The 16,335-nt window shown below is 44.0% G+C and overlaps 1 protein-coding gene across 5 annotated transcripts in view; it reads left to right on the forward strand.

Moving 5' to 3' along the window:
• Positions 1 to 16,335, forward strand: part of RIC1 (RIC1 homolog, RAB6A GEF complex partner 1) — a 104,385-nt gene that overhangs the window by 53,994 nt on the left and 34,056 nt on the right. For 3 of the 5 annotated variants that reach the window (XM_066604246.1, XM_066604249.1, XM_066604250.1), the window contains 7 exons: positions 4,499 to 4,629; positions 6,303 to 6,394; positions 9,440 to 9,528; positions 11,626 to 11,770; positions 12,019 to 12,067; positions 12,675 to 12,818; positions 14,994 to 15,197. In XM_066604246.1, coding sequence (XP_066460343.1) covers positions 4,499 to 4,629; positions 6,303 to 6,394; positions 9,440 to 9,528; positions 11,626 to 11,770; positions 12,019 to 12,067; positions 12,675 to 12,818; positions 14,994 to 15,197 — 854 coding nt within the window. The remainder of the gene's footprint in view (positions 1 to 4,498; positions 4,630 to 6,302; positions 6,395 to 9,439; positions 9,529 to 11,625; positions 11,771 to 12,018; positions 12,068 to 12,674; positions 12,819 to 14,993; positions 15,198 to 16,335) is intronic. The other 2 variants (XM_066604248.1, XM_066604247.1) reach the window with 2 other exon arrangements.

Genomic DNA, 16,335 nt, shown 5'->3' on the forward strand with positions numbered 1-16,335 from the left:
ACCCTTCTGCGCAAGCGCGTCTAATCGGGCGATTAGACGCTGAAGTTAGACGGCTCCATGGAGACGGGGACGCCAGCGCAGGGAAGGTAAGTGAATAACTTCTGTATGGCTAATATTTAATGCACGATGTATATTACAAAGTGCATTAATATGGCCATACAGAAGTGTATAACCCCACTTGCTTTCGCGAGACAACCCCTTTAATAGTTTTTGTTTTTTCTTTTTTAAACCATAATCGGCTGGTGTAAATGGGCCTTTCTCTTATAAAACTTAACAACTTCTGTCTATTGTACAGCAGCCTTGTGGTCCACAGAAACAGATTTTTTTTATATAGACGGTGAAATTGCCAAAACTCTAAAGAATATAATTAACACAAGTTGACTTAAACAATAAGTCCTTTTCAGGTGGCACGTTCTCTTTAACCCCTTAAGGACCAGACACTTTTTAGCAATCTTACCCATGTGGTAACTGCCCTATTTTTTTTTTCCTTCAGCTACCAAAATTATTCTTGCTTTTGCTGCTTTTGCCTTTTTGTCTGTAACATATAGGGCTATTTAAATATCTTTTTCACTGACACTTTTCTGTTTTGTAGTTTTATTGGGAGTAAAAAAGCTAAGAATTTTTTATTTTTTTTTAACATTTAAAGTTATTTTTTTAAATTAGTATATTTACGCTAAAATAAAGTATAGGAATGGATTCTCACTGAATATAAGCCCCACCCTTAATATAATCCCTAGCTGCAGAAAAAATAAAGTAATAAATCATGTTAGAAGCTCTGTCATCTGATTGATTGAAATTAATTGAAATGGTTGAGTGCTGCTTCTGATTGGTCACAGCACTCTGCAATCAGAGCAGCGCGTTCCGGAGGAGGGGATTTTTCACTCTCCGTCCAAAAGAGATGCTGAAGAAGGGTGACCTGCAAGAAGACTTGCTGGAGATGACAGCGCTACGAAGGTTATATTTCAAGCCACCCCCCGAAAATCTTTGCCGCGGGGAGTCCCCTCATCAATGAACACTAACAGTGCTGTCAGTGTTCATTGATGAGGGGACTCCCCTTGGGGATGAAGGAATTCCCTGCCGCAGCTGTCACAGCAGTGGCGGAGGATTGCGATAATCTCCCATTGCTTTGAATGGGGCGATGCTGCTTCCGCCGGCCCCACTGGAAACAATGGGCAAAATTGCAAAAAGTTAAGATGTACTGTGATTTTTGTTTTCACTCTGCATCGCAAGCGTTAAAAAATCGCACATGTGAAGGAAGCCATTTTTGTAATTTTGCGATTTCCCGCAAGCCTCGCAGCGCTGGGAAATCGTGCGATTTCATCGCCAGTATGAAGGCGCCCCTAGGAAGACAATCCCTTGGCAGCAGATATCTGTCCATACCTTGGGGATTTATATGGTCTTATACTTCCACTCGGGTTTCCTTGATACATAGGATATTGATGAAAATCAGCCAAGACTAGGTCACGGTAATAGACATAATACAGTACTGGCCAAAGAGGGTTCACCCAGCTCGCATACATGAGTTGAAAATATTATTGGTGGTTTTTCACAGTGCAAAAACAGGTGTTTCTGGACACTTGACTCTGCCAAGACCTATAGAGATTCAACCAGACAGCCTAATGGTTCAGCGGCCTCTTACAATCCAGAGGGTTTTTTGTGACAGTTGTGAAGACCTTGTCACGATCCAGGTCTCAAACCACCAGGACATACAACCTTTAGAAGAAGAATTTCTGTGCACCTGGAATCAGAACTCAAGAGGTTTGGACAAAAAAATTGCTTCCTGTCCCAGAAGGCCCATCATTCCTGCAAATGGTAGAGCCAGCTGGTAAACGAGAAGTCCTGTTGACTACTGATGCATTCCAACCAGGTTTGGGAGACCATCTAGGTAAATTTTCAGTGCATGGATTTTGGCATATGGAGGAGGGCTCTTTGACATCCAGTCTAAGAGAACTCAGAGCTATTTACAGAACCCTCTACACGTAGCTCCCCAGATTATAGGGGGAGCAGTCAAAGCAAAAAATGACACATGAGCTCTGTCCTGTATATCCTCAAAGGCAATCAATCTCGACCCCTTCTAAAGAGAGTGGGAATGATCTTGTCAGGGCAGAGAAGAGGAAACTGTAAAAATAAGACCTACCATTCTCAGACCTATAGCAAAATGGGTCATGGCCCTAGCGGCCTTGCTTCAAAGGACTCTAAAAGGGTCTGCAAGAATGGGACCTATTATCAGACATAAAACTAAATGGGTCTTATCCCTACAGGCCTGCATGAGAAGGAACCTAAAGATGATTTGCAAGAATGGGGCCTACTATCCTCAGACCTATATATAGCTGGATGGATCTTGGCTCTAGAGGCCTTGGGTAAAAGAATCCTGAAAATTGTGTGCTCAAATGGGAACTACCATTCTTGGATGTACGCCAAAAGAAGTCCTGGCCCTAGAGGCTTAAGTGAAAAGGATTCTAAAAGGGTTCTATGTCAGGAGATCCACCATCCTCAGACCGGTGACAAGAGGAACTTTTGTTTCGGTACTAACATTTTTTGCTTATCTCCCTTTGAAACTGGGGAAGGTCTCACAAATAGAACTATCCTTAAAAGGATTGCATCTTCTTGGCCATAACATCTGCCAAGTTTCTAAGGGAGATCCAAGCCTTGTCTGTGGTCAATACGAAGGATTCCTCACGAACAAGATCTTGCTAAGGCTACTGTGAATGTTCCTTCATTGGTAAACTGTAATTTGGTTATCTCCTTTCAGTGCTCTTGCTGAGCCTTACCCAGTAGGAATGTGATCGCCATTCCTAAATCTGTCCTGTTGTCCCAAGACATCCTTATAGTGTCAGGGGGGCTCTAGTTAATGGTTTAATTTTAATTTAATTAAAAATTTCATCTGGCCTAATTGTACACAGGTGTAATTTACCCCTTGGTGGTTGTTCTGTTTTCTCTTAATCCTTCCTACATGTCCCTCCAATATACTTCAACCCACAAGGGCACGCCACCATGTATATTAGCCCTATGCTATCGTATGTAATAAGATCCTTGATACCAAAGGCTATATTACACCACAAAAAACACCTCAACGTTACAAATTTCTCCTCACTTGGGTGCACCTACAAACTTTACACCTAATAACATGCGAAAAAAACTTTTCTATTCGTTTTTTGAAAATACTATTTTTTTCACAATACATGAGTTCTGATTTGCATGATAAAAGGGGATATTGACTTGATTTTCCATTTTCCTATTAACCTGTTATATAATTTTTACTATTTTTTTTTCTTTCTTCGTTGCCTTCAAAATCACATTGTAAATAGCCCTCTTGACCAAACCACTATTATATATAGGGTTGTTTTTTTTTCTAATACAATCTATTTTCCACAATCTTTGACTAAGAAAGAAAATCTGTTCTCCATGAGCAATTTCTGTATACTTTTTTAAATTGACCCCCTGGGTAAACTATTCAGCCTCAGTTTATCATGACAACCCTGTTAGTCGATGTAATTAGTTTTTTTTGTTTTTTTTTTAAATCAAATTTTTATTGAGTTTTTGCATTTACAGACAGACAATGTGCATAGGTCAGTATTGTCACAGGTACCCGTAATTAGTTTTTTGTTTAAATCTTACTGCTTAGTTTTATTTCTACCCTTAACCCTTTCCAATCCAATTTTGGATTCAGTGTTTCCTCTCTTTTTGCTGTTAAACAACAGTGCCATCTGCTGGCTAAAGCTAGTGTGTATGCACCAAAGAGGCTCTGACAGCGGAGTGGCTGCCAGTTGACGGTAAGAATACCCTGTCTGGTGTCTTCTGACATTAACGTCTTCCTACATTCTGATTGAAGCTTGTACAGCTACAGACAGTGGATTGGAAAGGGTTAAAAGTTGTGTGATCCAAAAAAATCAACTTTAGAGTGCATTCAGACGACCGTATAGCGGCTGGGTTTTCACGTCACCCGATATACGGCGTCTTTCTGCAGGGTGAGGAGGCTGGAAGTTCCGGGAGCAGTGCTCTGAGCTCCCGCCCCCTCTCTGCCTCCTCTCCACCCCTCTGCACTATTTGCCATGAGAGGAGGCAGAACGGGGCGGGGCTAAGTTCCGGGAATTAGCTCTGCCCCGTCCCGCCTCTCCTCATCGAAAATAGCGCAGGGGGGTGGAGAGGAGGCAGAGAGGGGGTGGGAGCTCAGAGCACTGATCCCGGCTTTTCCAGCCTTCCCCCCTGCAGAGAGGGACGCCGTATATCGGCTGGGCGTGAAAACCCGGCCGATACACGGTCGTCTGAATGCACCCTTATACAAATCCTATGAGAAACTCGTCTGCTTTCTCTTTATTTCCCTCATCGGAGCGGTGAGCTATTGTAATGTGTTGCTGAGGATTTGACGCCGTTCTGTTAATCGCCTGCTTCTTGGGAACCATTCACCCTCTTTTGTTCTAAACAATTGTTTGTTTCTTACCAGTGTGGGCCCTCAGATAAACTTGTACTATGTATCACTGTTTTATTTTCTCCCCAGCAGGTTCATTCTTAGATTTTGAAGGTGTTCACATTCGGGATATGGAGCACTGTGTGACTCTTGATGGGTTCGCGGTTGTTTTTAATGATGGTCGTGTTGGATTTATCACACCTGTTTCAAGTACAGCAGATGTAAGCGTTCAGCCATCTAATTTTTTTGTTAAATATGTATTCTCTTCTGACACTGAAATAGACAGGGGGTGGACAAAAATATGGAAACGCCATACGAAATGCATGCGATAAATTACATGGGATTATAAACCCTATTTCCATAACACATGTAGAGACCGATTTTTAAGTGGCGGTAACATGACACAGAGGCTGCTGGGCAGTTTTGAACAACTGCCCAAGCAACAAGGTTCCATTGAACAGGGGTTTGAGCCAGTCAGCTGCTGTTACCAGCTGGCTCACAAACTACCCACAGCAGGGCAAGAGGTGAAGTAAACACAAATTTGGCGGGAAAGCTCTCAGCCAAGGAGGAATCAAAAGGGCAGCTCAGTGCTAATCATTAAAATCCCATGCATTTTGTATGGTGGCTCCATATTTTTGCCCAACCCCTGGAAGTAATGTGCATATAATGGATATTTTGAACCGGAAATTACAAAAGTGTCACGTTACTTTTAATATTGCCACACGTTGGTGTATCTAAGAAGATTGTAGCCACAGCAGTGTTCATAGATGAGTGCTCAATACAGAAAATCCAACTACACAGCAATACCTACACTGAAATACCTGGCTCAAAGTAGAGCTGTACTGCTTATATACGACCTATAGCCATGTATTATCTGCACTTGCTGTTCGGAGGATACGTATTATCTGCCTCTCACTTACATAGATATGCTATTTCAGAACCCATGGGGAATGTTAGAAGATGATCCGAGTTGTTACCCGTTCAACTGGCTAATCGTGATTGTCAAGCGTGCTAGTATAGATTTATATGCGTGTCTAATTTATCACAAGGGAATTGTTCCTAAACAAGGCACCTATTTTATTTTTTAGGAAAAGTAGAGTTGAAGCTCCCCATGGGCCTCGGGACATGCACTTTTGTAATGTGTCCCGCATAATGACTCTCTTGTTCGAGTAAAACTTCCACTAGATTTCAGCAATAGTCTCTTGTCGCACAATATCAGATTGATGGCTTTCTGTGTGGGTTTAATTATATCAATGTATGCCATCCTTGTTTAAGGCCGGGCTCACACGGGTACAACGCTCTGAGTGACGCAGCGTTTTACCATAGAGGAGCTGCCGGTGTCCCGGCCGTACTGCGCATGACTTTGTATCCCGCGCATGCTGCCATGCTCAGTCTGCCCGTTTTTGTTTACGTTTTCTGCACTCTCTCTTCGCAAGGGTGCTTATATACACCGTCCATATGTAATATAATTGCGTATGGACGGTGTTGATTACACACCCATAGAGAACAGTGGTCTCTCTCTCTCGCCACAAAATAGAACATGTTGCATGCTTGCTTTTGCGGTCGCGTATTACCAAATTCCTACACGCAAATGTGAGCAGAACTGCCTAAGGCAGTGTATTTGCCTGGAAACTACCACCTATCAAATGCCCATACAGAGCACGCATAATACGTGGTAATCATACGCTTGTGTGAGCCCGGCCTAAGCCTCATACTCACTTTTTTGGGAAAAAACAACATTGTGGTGCTCTGCATCAGTTTATAGAAGGTTTCATCCAGTGATCAGCCAGCGTACTCTCCTCCGCTGCATGGAACGCGTGATTTGTCACATTTTGTTTGCTTTGTAAACTTCTCATATTGTTTTACTACACAAACGAATCTCTCATGTCAACAGCAGATCCATGGGGTTTGGGCACAGGATGTTATCGATGGAACCTGTGTGGCAGTAAACAATAAATACAGATTAATGGCATTTGGATGTGCCAAGTAAGTATCCAGCTTGATTTGTATAGAAAATGTTTAATGTGACCCTCCAGTCCTGGGATAAAATTTGAAGATGAGACTAAAGGGGAATTATAATAAAGAGCCGCTCCAGCAAAAAGCACATTTTTTTTCCGTCCCTCTAACATTCTGGAGGTCTCCTGTGTATTCCAGCCACTTCCCTGCACTGCAGCCCCCTGTCTGATACTTATCAGGCACTATCTTGTTATTGAGATTTCTTTCTTTCAGTTTCCCATCAATCTCATGATGCATCATCACAGCTTTAGCAGAGGCTATGCCATATTTGCCGTCTTGGGGGGGGGGGGGGGGGGGGATTGGAGTAATTACCTTTTTGCTATGTAGCTTATTTAGGGGAATATAGAAATATATGTTCAGGAGGATGAGCTGTGATCTCCTCTGACTGTGTGAACATCATCAGTAATTGCGATGTGAGTGGCTGTCTCCCTCCAAGGCAGATTCTGTTATAGGATTCAGGTAATGGCATCACACATTCAGAAATTGACTAGTTTCAGATGTCCTAATCCCAAACTGATCTGCGCTGGTCAGAATTGAGATCATATGACCATCTGAGGAATAGGAGGCTAGGAGTTTCAGGCAGAACTATTCAAGGTAACTCTAGCTCACTTTTATATGCACTTGGGGGAATAGTTACATTATGAGTCATTACTATTATTTTTTAATCAATGGATTAGCCCTTTTAACTGAGCTTCCCTATTTACTGTGTTCTGCTGCTGGTCACCAGTTCCCAGGTCCATCTTCTATATTACAAGATGGCTGCAGCGCTTCTTGGCTACCTGTCGCAGTGTGTCTACGTAGATACTTTACACTGCTCTGATTGGTTACATGAGCAGCATTGTCCAATCTGAAAGCAGCGCCGCAGTTGAGTCTATGGTAGAACAGAGCTAACAGCACAAGATGATGATGCCTTCACCCCAAGTCGGCAAGGCCTCAATACTTGGCATACAAAAAATGTTTTCATTATTAAATTTAATCCTTGGGCAAGAAAATCTGCTGTCACTTAAAGCGACCCTCCGGGCCTGGAGAAAACAAAGATGGCTGCACCGACTACCGGCTGCACACACTGCATAGTATGCTTTGGTAGTGTAAGATACTACATGCTGATCTGACTGGCCAGCACTGCTCATGGGGGCAGCATTGGTCAATCAATGCAGGTGTCTTATACTAATACAGCGTATAGTCAGAGAAGCTGGTTTGGCCATCTTTGTTTAGCCAGGCCTGGAGGGTCACTTTAGCGTAGCATAAAATGTATAGACTACAATACATTTTATATTGCTTTTAAGTGGTTTGCCTAGCCTTTTTTTTTTTTTTTTTTTTTTGTTCTAATGAAACGGTTTGGTATGGTGTCAGCCAGTAGAGCAAAGTGTGATTGTCCCCAGCAAGAGAAACCAAGTAATCTTGTAGATATGATACCTTTTAATGGCCAACAAAAATGCATGATGTTACAGCAAGCTTTCGAAGCTCTCAAGATTCTTCCTCAGGCATAATGAAATAGATCCGCCTGTTTTTCTTCCTCCTCTTGCCAGGGTTCGATGGTGCTAGTATATTTCGTAAACTGTTTTAAAAGAATTAATTTTTTGAAAAGTTTTAAATACTAATCCCACTTTAATTTTTAGGAAAAACACTACTTTACAAAATATACTAGCACCATCGAACCTTGGCAAGAAGAGGAAGAAAAACAGGGCAGGTATCCCTTCTAGACATGAAACGGTAGGAGCTTTTAAATGTGGGAAACAGAAATGCCGGTGATGTCAACGTACCTCACACAAAAGAAAGGAAATTGCCGCAGAACATGAAGTCATCAGCATAAAACAGAGAATGGGTTGTGATTTATTAGAATGCCCCTGCAAAAAGTACAGAGGAAGAACAATAAGTAAACCTGGGACACGGATCTCTAAACATAGATGCAATATTACCAATAAAGTCACAAACCACAGAATCCCACGTCCTTTCATGGAATTCCACAAAGGGGAAAAACAAAGGGTTAAAGGTCACCCCCGCAGAATCTAGAACCTCTAAATCCATTGAAGAATCGCGAAGAAAGGAAATGCACTGGATCTTTCTTTTAAAAACTGTGGTTCCACATGGTCTTAATGAACAATTAGAAAAAATTTAGAAGAGGGTCATTTAATTAGCAGCACAATTTTAACCTTTTAAGGATCAATTGTTTTTAGACACTTTTTATATATATATGTATATTTAAAAATACTCAGTGCTTTTTTTTTTCTTTTTTGAAGGCTAAATTCATTTACGTAATTACAGTAAATGGCAGTAAATCTATGTTCAGACTACTGCCGTATTCACTTTTGAGATAATAGAAGAAGATATTCAGTGTCTATTCCTAAGGCTGCCTGTCCACCAGCGGGTTTGAATTGCGTTCCCCGCGGCAATAACCCAGCCTTACCCCCCCCCCCCCCCCCTCCCCCATTCATGAGCAGAGATTCTCTGTTCTCAGCCGGCAAATCGCAGCATGTGTATTTTAGGTGAGAACTTGACAAAGGCTTATCACCACGACGAAATGTGTTACTCTGTATGATAAAGTATGGTTTGGTACACCGCTGGAATCTCCTTTCTCCAATCCCGTACCCAGTGAGTGCAGAGGCTCCTTTTTTGTGGCACATCCCAAGACGATGACTGTAATGGAGAATATATCCACTGAAGGGAAGAGTTCAGGAGCCACGGATTCCAAACCCCACTCCCCCCCCCCCCCCCCCCGCCCCGCCCCAAATCTAGTGCTTGGGCAGCAGGAGGCGCTAAGCATGGACCCCCTTGTGCTTTGTAGTGCCCACGTCACGCTTTACATTCCTGCCCAGCGCTTCGTTGTGGGTGCTAAGCACCGACGCACCGCCTCCTCCCAACTTGGTACCGCCAACATGCTGCACATCCCTGTACAGCGCTTTGATGTGGACACTGAAGGACACTGCTATCTCTATATAAAGTTTATGGCTGCTTTACCTTGTCCTCTTCATATAAGGAATCCTAACCTCCTGTTCTCTTCTTTCACTTCCCCAGCGGCTCTGTACTTGTCTACACAATAGATAACACAACTGGCGCTATGCAACTGTCTCATAAACTAGAGCTCACTCCTAAGCAATACCCAGGTAAGACCGGAATGATTCACTCTGCATGCTTTATATACAATTGAGAAAGAAATAATTTTTTCTCACACTTTAGTCTTTATTCATATTTAATTAAGAAAAAATAAAAAATCCATCCCTTTAATGTGTGCTGCATCACTTGTCGGCATATTGAATAATGTGTAAATCCTGAAAAAATACCGTAATGGGAATACTGTAAAGACAGAGTGCCTGGAATGATGAATGCTGCTCACCTGTGGGAAATGTGTGTTCTAGAATTAAAATCCCCTAAATGACTTGCACTCTAGTATGTCTGGGTGTATTGTATTACAATTATGATGCAAAGTACACCTTTTTTCTAATTTATTTAGAACTACCATAAATGTAGGTCTGTGCCACATGACCTAAAATTTAAAAATCTTTGCTTTTTTAAAATTTTTAGTTTGCTTGGCAAAAAAAATACCAAGACGTTATTTTTAGAGATGAGCGAGCATACTCGCTAAGCGCAATTGCTTGAGCGAGCATTGCCCTTAGCGAGTACCTGCCCGCTCGAGAGAAAAGGTTCGGGTGCTGGCGCGGGGGAGCGGTGAGTTGCGGCAGTGAGCAGGGAGGAGAGAGGGAGAGAGAGATCTCCCCTCCGTTCCTCCGCCGCTCCCTGCCTGCTGGCGGCAGCCGAACCTTTTCACTCGAGCGAGCAGGTACTCGCTAAGGGCAATTGCCCTTAGTGAGTATGCTCGCTCATCTCTAGTTATTTCACATAAGGAAATTGCATGGAGAGCAAATTATTTAGATATATAGATTATCAAAATTGTATGATAACCTGAGCCTTTCCACACCTTTTGGGGCTGCTAAACCACGATCATGCCATCATGCAGCCGGGTCTAGCTTTATAAAGACTAGTGTTTATCTCAACATTATCTAGAAAAGAATTTAGAACTTATCAGAAATGTCTCCAGCACTTCTCTCTGGTGGCAACCGTATGCACAGTGAAGAGAGGTGTATTGTCCTGGTCTTCATATCTGCCCGATGCTTCTAGAGATCAACTCCAGATTGGCCTCCTGTAAGAGATAACTTTGTTTCTAGATAATGTTGAGATGGCTGTTTGTCACAGAGTCATCTTTAGAAAATTTAGTCCTCAGCTGTATGACCTACTGCTGGTTTAATGACCCCAGAGGTGGTGTTGACGCAAGTCAGTTACTGTATGTAGAAGAATGGGAGAAGTCGATCTTCACACTTTTATACACACATTAATGCCCCCAAGTCATCAGAATCCCAAGTCTTGTTTCCATTCATGACAGCACCCCACCCCCCCCCACCCGCCCCTTGTATTGACTTTCCCATAGTTACTACAGCCCCCTCCCCTACTGTCCTCCCCATAAACATCACGGTCTCCCCTTCGCCTTGGCGCCCGCTGTCCTTAGACCGCACGGTCTCCCCTTCGCCTTGGCGCCCGCTGTCCTTAGACCGCACGGTCTCCCCTTCGCCTTGGCGCCCGCTGTCCATAGACCGCACGGTCGCCCCTTCGCCTTGGCGCCCGCTGTCCGTAGACCGCACGGTCTCCCCTTCGCCTTGGCGCCCGCTGTCCGTAGACCGCACGGTCTCCCCTTCGCCTTGGCGCCCGCTGTCCGTAGACCGCACGGTCTCCCCTTCGCCATGGCGCCCGCTGTCCGTAGACCGCACGGTCTCCCCTTTACCATGGCGCCCGCTGTCCGTAGACCGCACGGTCTCCCCTTCCCCCCCCCCCCCCCCCCTCAATCTTGCACAACAAAGCAACCACCATCTCTATGGCGGTGCTCATCTGTTGCTGACTATGCGCTGTTGAGCTGAGGGTCAGGGCAGTATACAAGCACTGTACTTATTTAGCGGCGTCTCGGCCAATCACTGCCATACTTGATTTCTGTATCTCTCCCCAAGACCACCATTGCCCAGCACACTGCCCGGATCTCCTGCTCCCCTCCCCAGTCTGTATCGTACATCCTGCTGCCGCTTCTTCTTGACCCAGATATTGGCTCCACTCAGAATCTTGCTTCATTAAAACTGCAAATTAATCAAATTAATTTGATTACTACTCCAAGCCCCACGCAAGTTATGCGATGTACTGGTTTTGTCTGGTTACACTAGATATCTGGAACAAGACTGGATCAGTGAAGTTGATACGGTGGTCTCCTGATTACAGCGTTGTAATGGTAACGTGGGACTGTGGAGGCCTTTCCCTGTGGAGCGTATTTGGGGCACATCTGATTTGTACCCTGGGAGGAGACTTTGCGTAAGTAATCACAGGCTGCTTCTCTCTTAGCCGTTTACCTCTGCTTATCTCCGAATACTCTTACCCTCACAAGTGCTTATTAAGTAAAAGGCATAATTTGGAAATCTGTAATGTACGTAATTCGGTAGTTACAGAAAGAACAGTCACATGCTTGTTATATGGCATCATATAGTTCCATTTGGTAGAAGATATTGGGGGAAATGATGCGTTTTCGGTGGATGCCTGTTAACCTAGAATTATAATTTTAGATACAAAGCGGATGGCACAAAGAAGGAGACGATGAAAATCAGCTCAATGGTAAGAATTGTCTTTTTTAACTTTTACCACGAGGCCTCACATGTTTCCCATTGACCAGTTGTGCGGTGACGACAAACAGACGGACTGATTCTAGTGATTGGAGGAGTCCTACCAATAATAGACTGGTGCTATAAATGGTTTTTAAGTAAGTTACCCTAGTGGCTGCATGAATTGGAAGCAGGTGATTTGGAAATCTGGGGGGAAAAATTAGGGCGATTTACAACTAGAATGGTGATAAACATGCCCATCAGGTTACATTAGCCAGAAGAATGTCCTTGTAGCCTTTGGCCAAATGGGCCAGCTGGCGCACAGCCACACATGCACAGTGCAGAGCTGTTGGGCCGGCGATGACGTGGATAGTGCGAGGCTCGCATTAGAATAGGACATGCTGCAATTTCCACCCAGTGAGTGGAATATCGCAGTTGGTTTCCGCTCGTGGACATGGAAATGCATTTTTCAATGCATGTCCTATGGGCTGTAAATTGCTGCGGGATCCAGAGGCAGGCGACTGCTCGAACCGGATCCCGCAGTGCAAACACTCCGGTGAATGCAGCCCTAAGTTAACGATTTGGGTTAAAAGAAGTACCTTTTTATGTTTTTGTTGCAGAGCTGGGGACCTGAAGGCTACCACTTATGGGCAATTGCATCAGAGTGTTCCGGCCAATCTGCAGCTGACAGGACTGCACCCAAGCAGTCTGGAATACTCCAGTTTCAGTTTATAAAGAGTGCTCTTACTGTAAACCCATGCATGGTAAGTGATTTGTGCTTCCGTGACACCAAAGTTAGATTTCTGTTTGACATTTAACTTACAGTTTGTGGCTCTTTTGACTTCCTTAAAGAAGCACTTTAGGTATCTTCCTTTCTTTCTCAATGCAACTGTTTATAAAACCTACCAAGTGATACATGGCATCTTTATTAAAGAAGCCTCATCTCCAGCCCTGGCCGCCAGTAGGTCAGGTGCATGCTGTATTCACACCACAGTCCCAGTCGTCTACATGGACTGAAAAGTCAAGCTCTTTATGCAAGGCTGAGAGCCTCAATATGTGGGAGGAAGAAAACCCTGGAGTGTTTCTTTTAAAGGTCCTTGTCCTGCAATCATGAGTTCACAGCTTCTGTTGTGTTTCAGTATCTGTCTGAGGACTTCTGTTTCCCAGTGCATGTCTTGACTAGTATAAATCTATCCATTCTTGTGCTGTTTGTGGGTCACCGGGTATGAAGAGAGAACATCATCATTTCCTTTACTTTGAACAGAAAAAAGGTTTCCCAACAGACTGCAGTCAAGCTGATTGCGGATCGTCTGCCACCGCAGGGAATACCAAAATGAAATTGCACCCCTACAAGAAAAACACAGTATTGCAGAACAATTGTGATCCTACAAAGTTGGGCATTTTTAGATATACAAGCGAGATTGTTGTTTTTTTTTTGTTTTGTTTTTTTTTTAATCCTTTTATGACACATTGGGCTGTGTGCCCTTTTTTCCCATTGCAGCACATAAATTGTGTTTTTGGGTTTTTTGTTTTTTTTTGTCCAAAATACAGCATCAAATGAAGGTAGAGAAACCTCTAAAGGTTAACATTAACACCATAGTATAGATCAGTACCACTCATCAGAATCACCAGGTCCTGCTCCTGGCAGCCCTTGGCATACACCTGGTATGGAAAAGTCATTGCCAGCAGGCATTTCCCTGCACCAGCTGCTGCAGAGAAAATGTATTACATGGTGACCATTTGTATGACTAGTCAGACGTGTAATACAGGGGTAACTCGATTTATAGCTTTCAGATGTGAAGCACTACACTAAGGCCTCATGTCCACGGGGAAAATCAGGCCCGCTACGGATTCTACATGGAGAGTCTGCAGCGGGTCCCTTCTGCCCCGCGGACATGAGCGCTTAAAATAGGAATTTAAAAGAATTTACTCATCCAGAGCAGACTGGGAAGGTCTTCTCTTCCTCACGGCCGGATCTTCTTTTTCGGCCGGCGGATGAACTCGTCACGCCGGAGGCACGTCGCCGGCACGTCGCGCACATGCGCCGGGCACATCCGCCGAGCCGAAGCAAGAAAGATCCGGCCGTGAGGAAGAGAAGACCTTCCCGGTCCGCTCCGGATGAGTAAATTCTTTTAAATTCCTATTTTAGGTCTCCCGCATGGTCCAGATTTTTTCATGCTCCATTTTTTTTTTTAAATCCCTTTTATTGACCATCCGCGGGTATTTATCTACCCGCGGTTGGTCAATGCATCCCTATGGGATGCGGATCCGCGCGCGGGAGAAGAGTTAAAATCCGCTGCAGATTTTAATTCTTCTTTTGCCCGTGGACATGAGGCCTTAGGCTGCCTGTCCACGGTGCGATGATTCGCTGGCGATAAATCGCACGCGGATCCTGCTCTGTGAAGCTTTCCATAGACTTACTATGGAAAGTGCAGCACTGGCGTCCGCGAGAGGAGAATCCAGTGATTCTCCACTAACGGGATTTAAATTGCGGCATGCTGCGATTCTCTGCGGCGAGTCTATCAGATAGGCTCACCCCAGAGACCTGTCAGCGGTTCCTCCCTCCTCTAGCAATATTCCGTCTCGGCCGTGGACAGGGAGCCTTAATTAGTCATGGTGTACTAGTGAGTATACATAAGGCTCAAACTGCTGCATCGTTTTTATCACAACCCCTGTCATGTGTATTCGCACCACATTTCTTAATGATCAATCTAGATGGATGGTGGTGGCGGTGTTTTTGGTGTTTTTTATTTTAAAAAATTATAATTTAAAAAAAACTAATTACGAAAGTGTAGCAAAGCTCTACCCAATCTGCCCTAGTTCTTTAGCACTAAAACTGCTCGTTTGCCCTAAATATTTCTCACAAGCATATATCCTTTTTGTGCTTCGCAATGACAAACAGTATATTAATATACAAGAAAACTATTACTGTCTTACAGAGCAACCAAGAGCAAGTATTGCTTCAAGGAGAAGACCGCTTGTACTTGAACTGCGGGGATGCGACTCAGACCCAGCATGTTAGAAGCTCTTCATCACATCCTGAGCACAAGTCTATGCGGGACAGAAGTCCGTTCCCTGTAGGGAATGTAGATTCTCAGGGCTTAAGCACTTTGCTGGGACACAGACACTGGCACGTCGTGCAGGTACTGGGCTTTGAGAAGGATACAAAGGGTTTTTCTAATACTCGTGTGTACATAAGAGCAGGTCTCTCTTGTAACGGCTCTACCATGGTTAAATATCATGTATTTGAAGCTTCGGCGTATGGATAACTGCTGGGGGATTAAAGGGATTGTACAGAAAACCCCTGTCACTATTTATACCTGCAGATGGTTGTATATAATGTTCTGCTGATGGCTATATCCCGGGGATGAGATATAATTGGACATGTTGGGAGGTTGTCAACTTTTTGTAACTCTTTAACCCTTTCCAATCCACTGTCTAACGGCTAAAGACATTTTGATTTAAAGGCTGTACAGCTCTGATGTCGGAAGACATCCGGCAGGGTATTCTTACTGTAGATTACTGGCCGCTCTGTCGGGGAGGGGGGGGGGGGGGCTCTCCAGCATCTCCCATACTGCAGTACTGGCTCTAGCCAGCAGATGGTGCCTTTGTATAATGGCAGAGGGAGAAAGCCCCCTAGGAAACCCTGAATCCAAAATTGGATTGCAAAGGGTTAAACCAACCAAACTGAGAGGGATCGAGACCAAAGAATTACTGATTATTGGATGTAGCCAAGATAAATGATTGCATGGAAAGTTTAATATTTGCACGTCTAATTTAACTAGACACATCCTGCACTCTCAGAACTTTTCTTGTTTTCAGTTAAGAACATAGCTGCACTCGTCAGTGTGCGGAGCGAGGTCTAGGATAAGGAGGGGGGGAGAAATGGAGAGAAGGATGGAAGTAAAGATGGAAAGAGGGGAAGAAAACTGGGAGATGACCTGGCGATGAACGATGGAATGGAGGCAGGCAGGCAGGCAGAAACCAGGTGTCAATCATAGATCGTCTTACTGCTATGTGATCGAGGTGGTCGACCCCGAACTACTGAAGACCATATTTGTATTCTATCAAAATGGTTAATTCAGTCCAATAATACCAAGTCTTCCTAAATTTCTCTGATTTTTTTTTTTTTTTTAAATGGAGACTGAGATCCTTACGTAGGCTATTGTACATGCTTTGAAACCACATCCCAATTGTCCTCTGTGTGGATGGCTTTCATGAAGCTTGAATACAGGATTGCTCCGTACCAATTAGAGGTCTAAGCAAAGAGGTTCTAGATCG

Source organism: Eleutherodactylus coqui, chromosome 5 (assembly GCF_035609145.1).
Source record: "Eleutherodactylus coqui strain aEleCoq1 chromosome 5, aEleCoq1.hap1, whole genome shotgun sequence".
Classification (NCBI taxonomy): domain Eukaryota; kingdom Metazoa; phylum Chordata; class Amphibia; order Anura; family Eleutherodactylidae; genus Eleutherodactylus; species Eleutherodactylus coqui.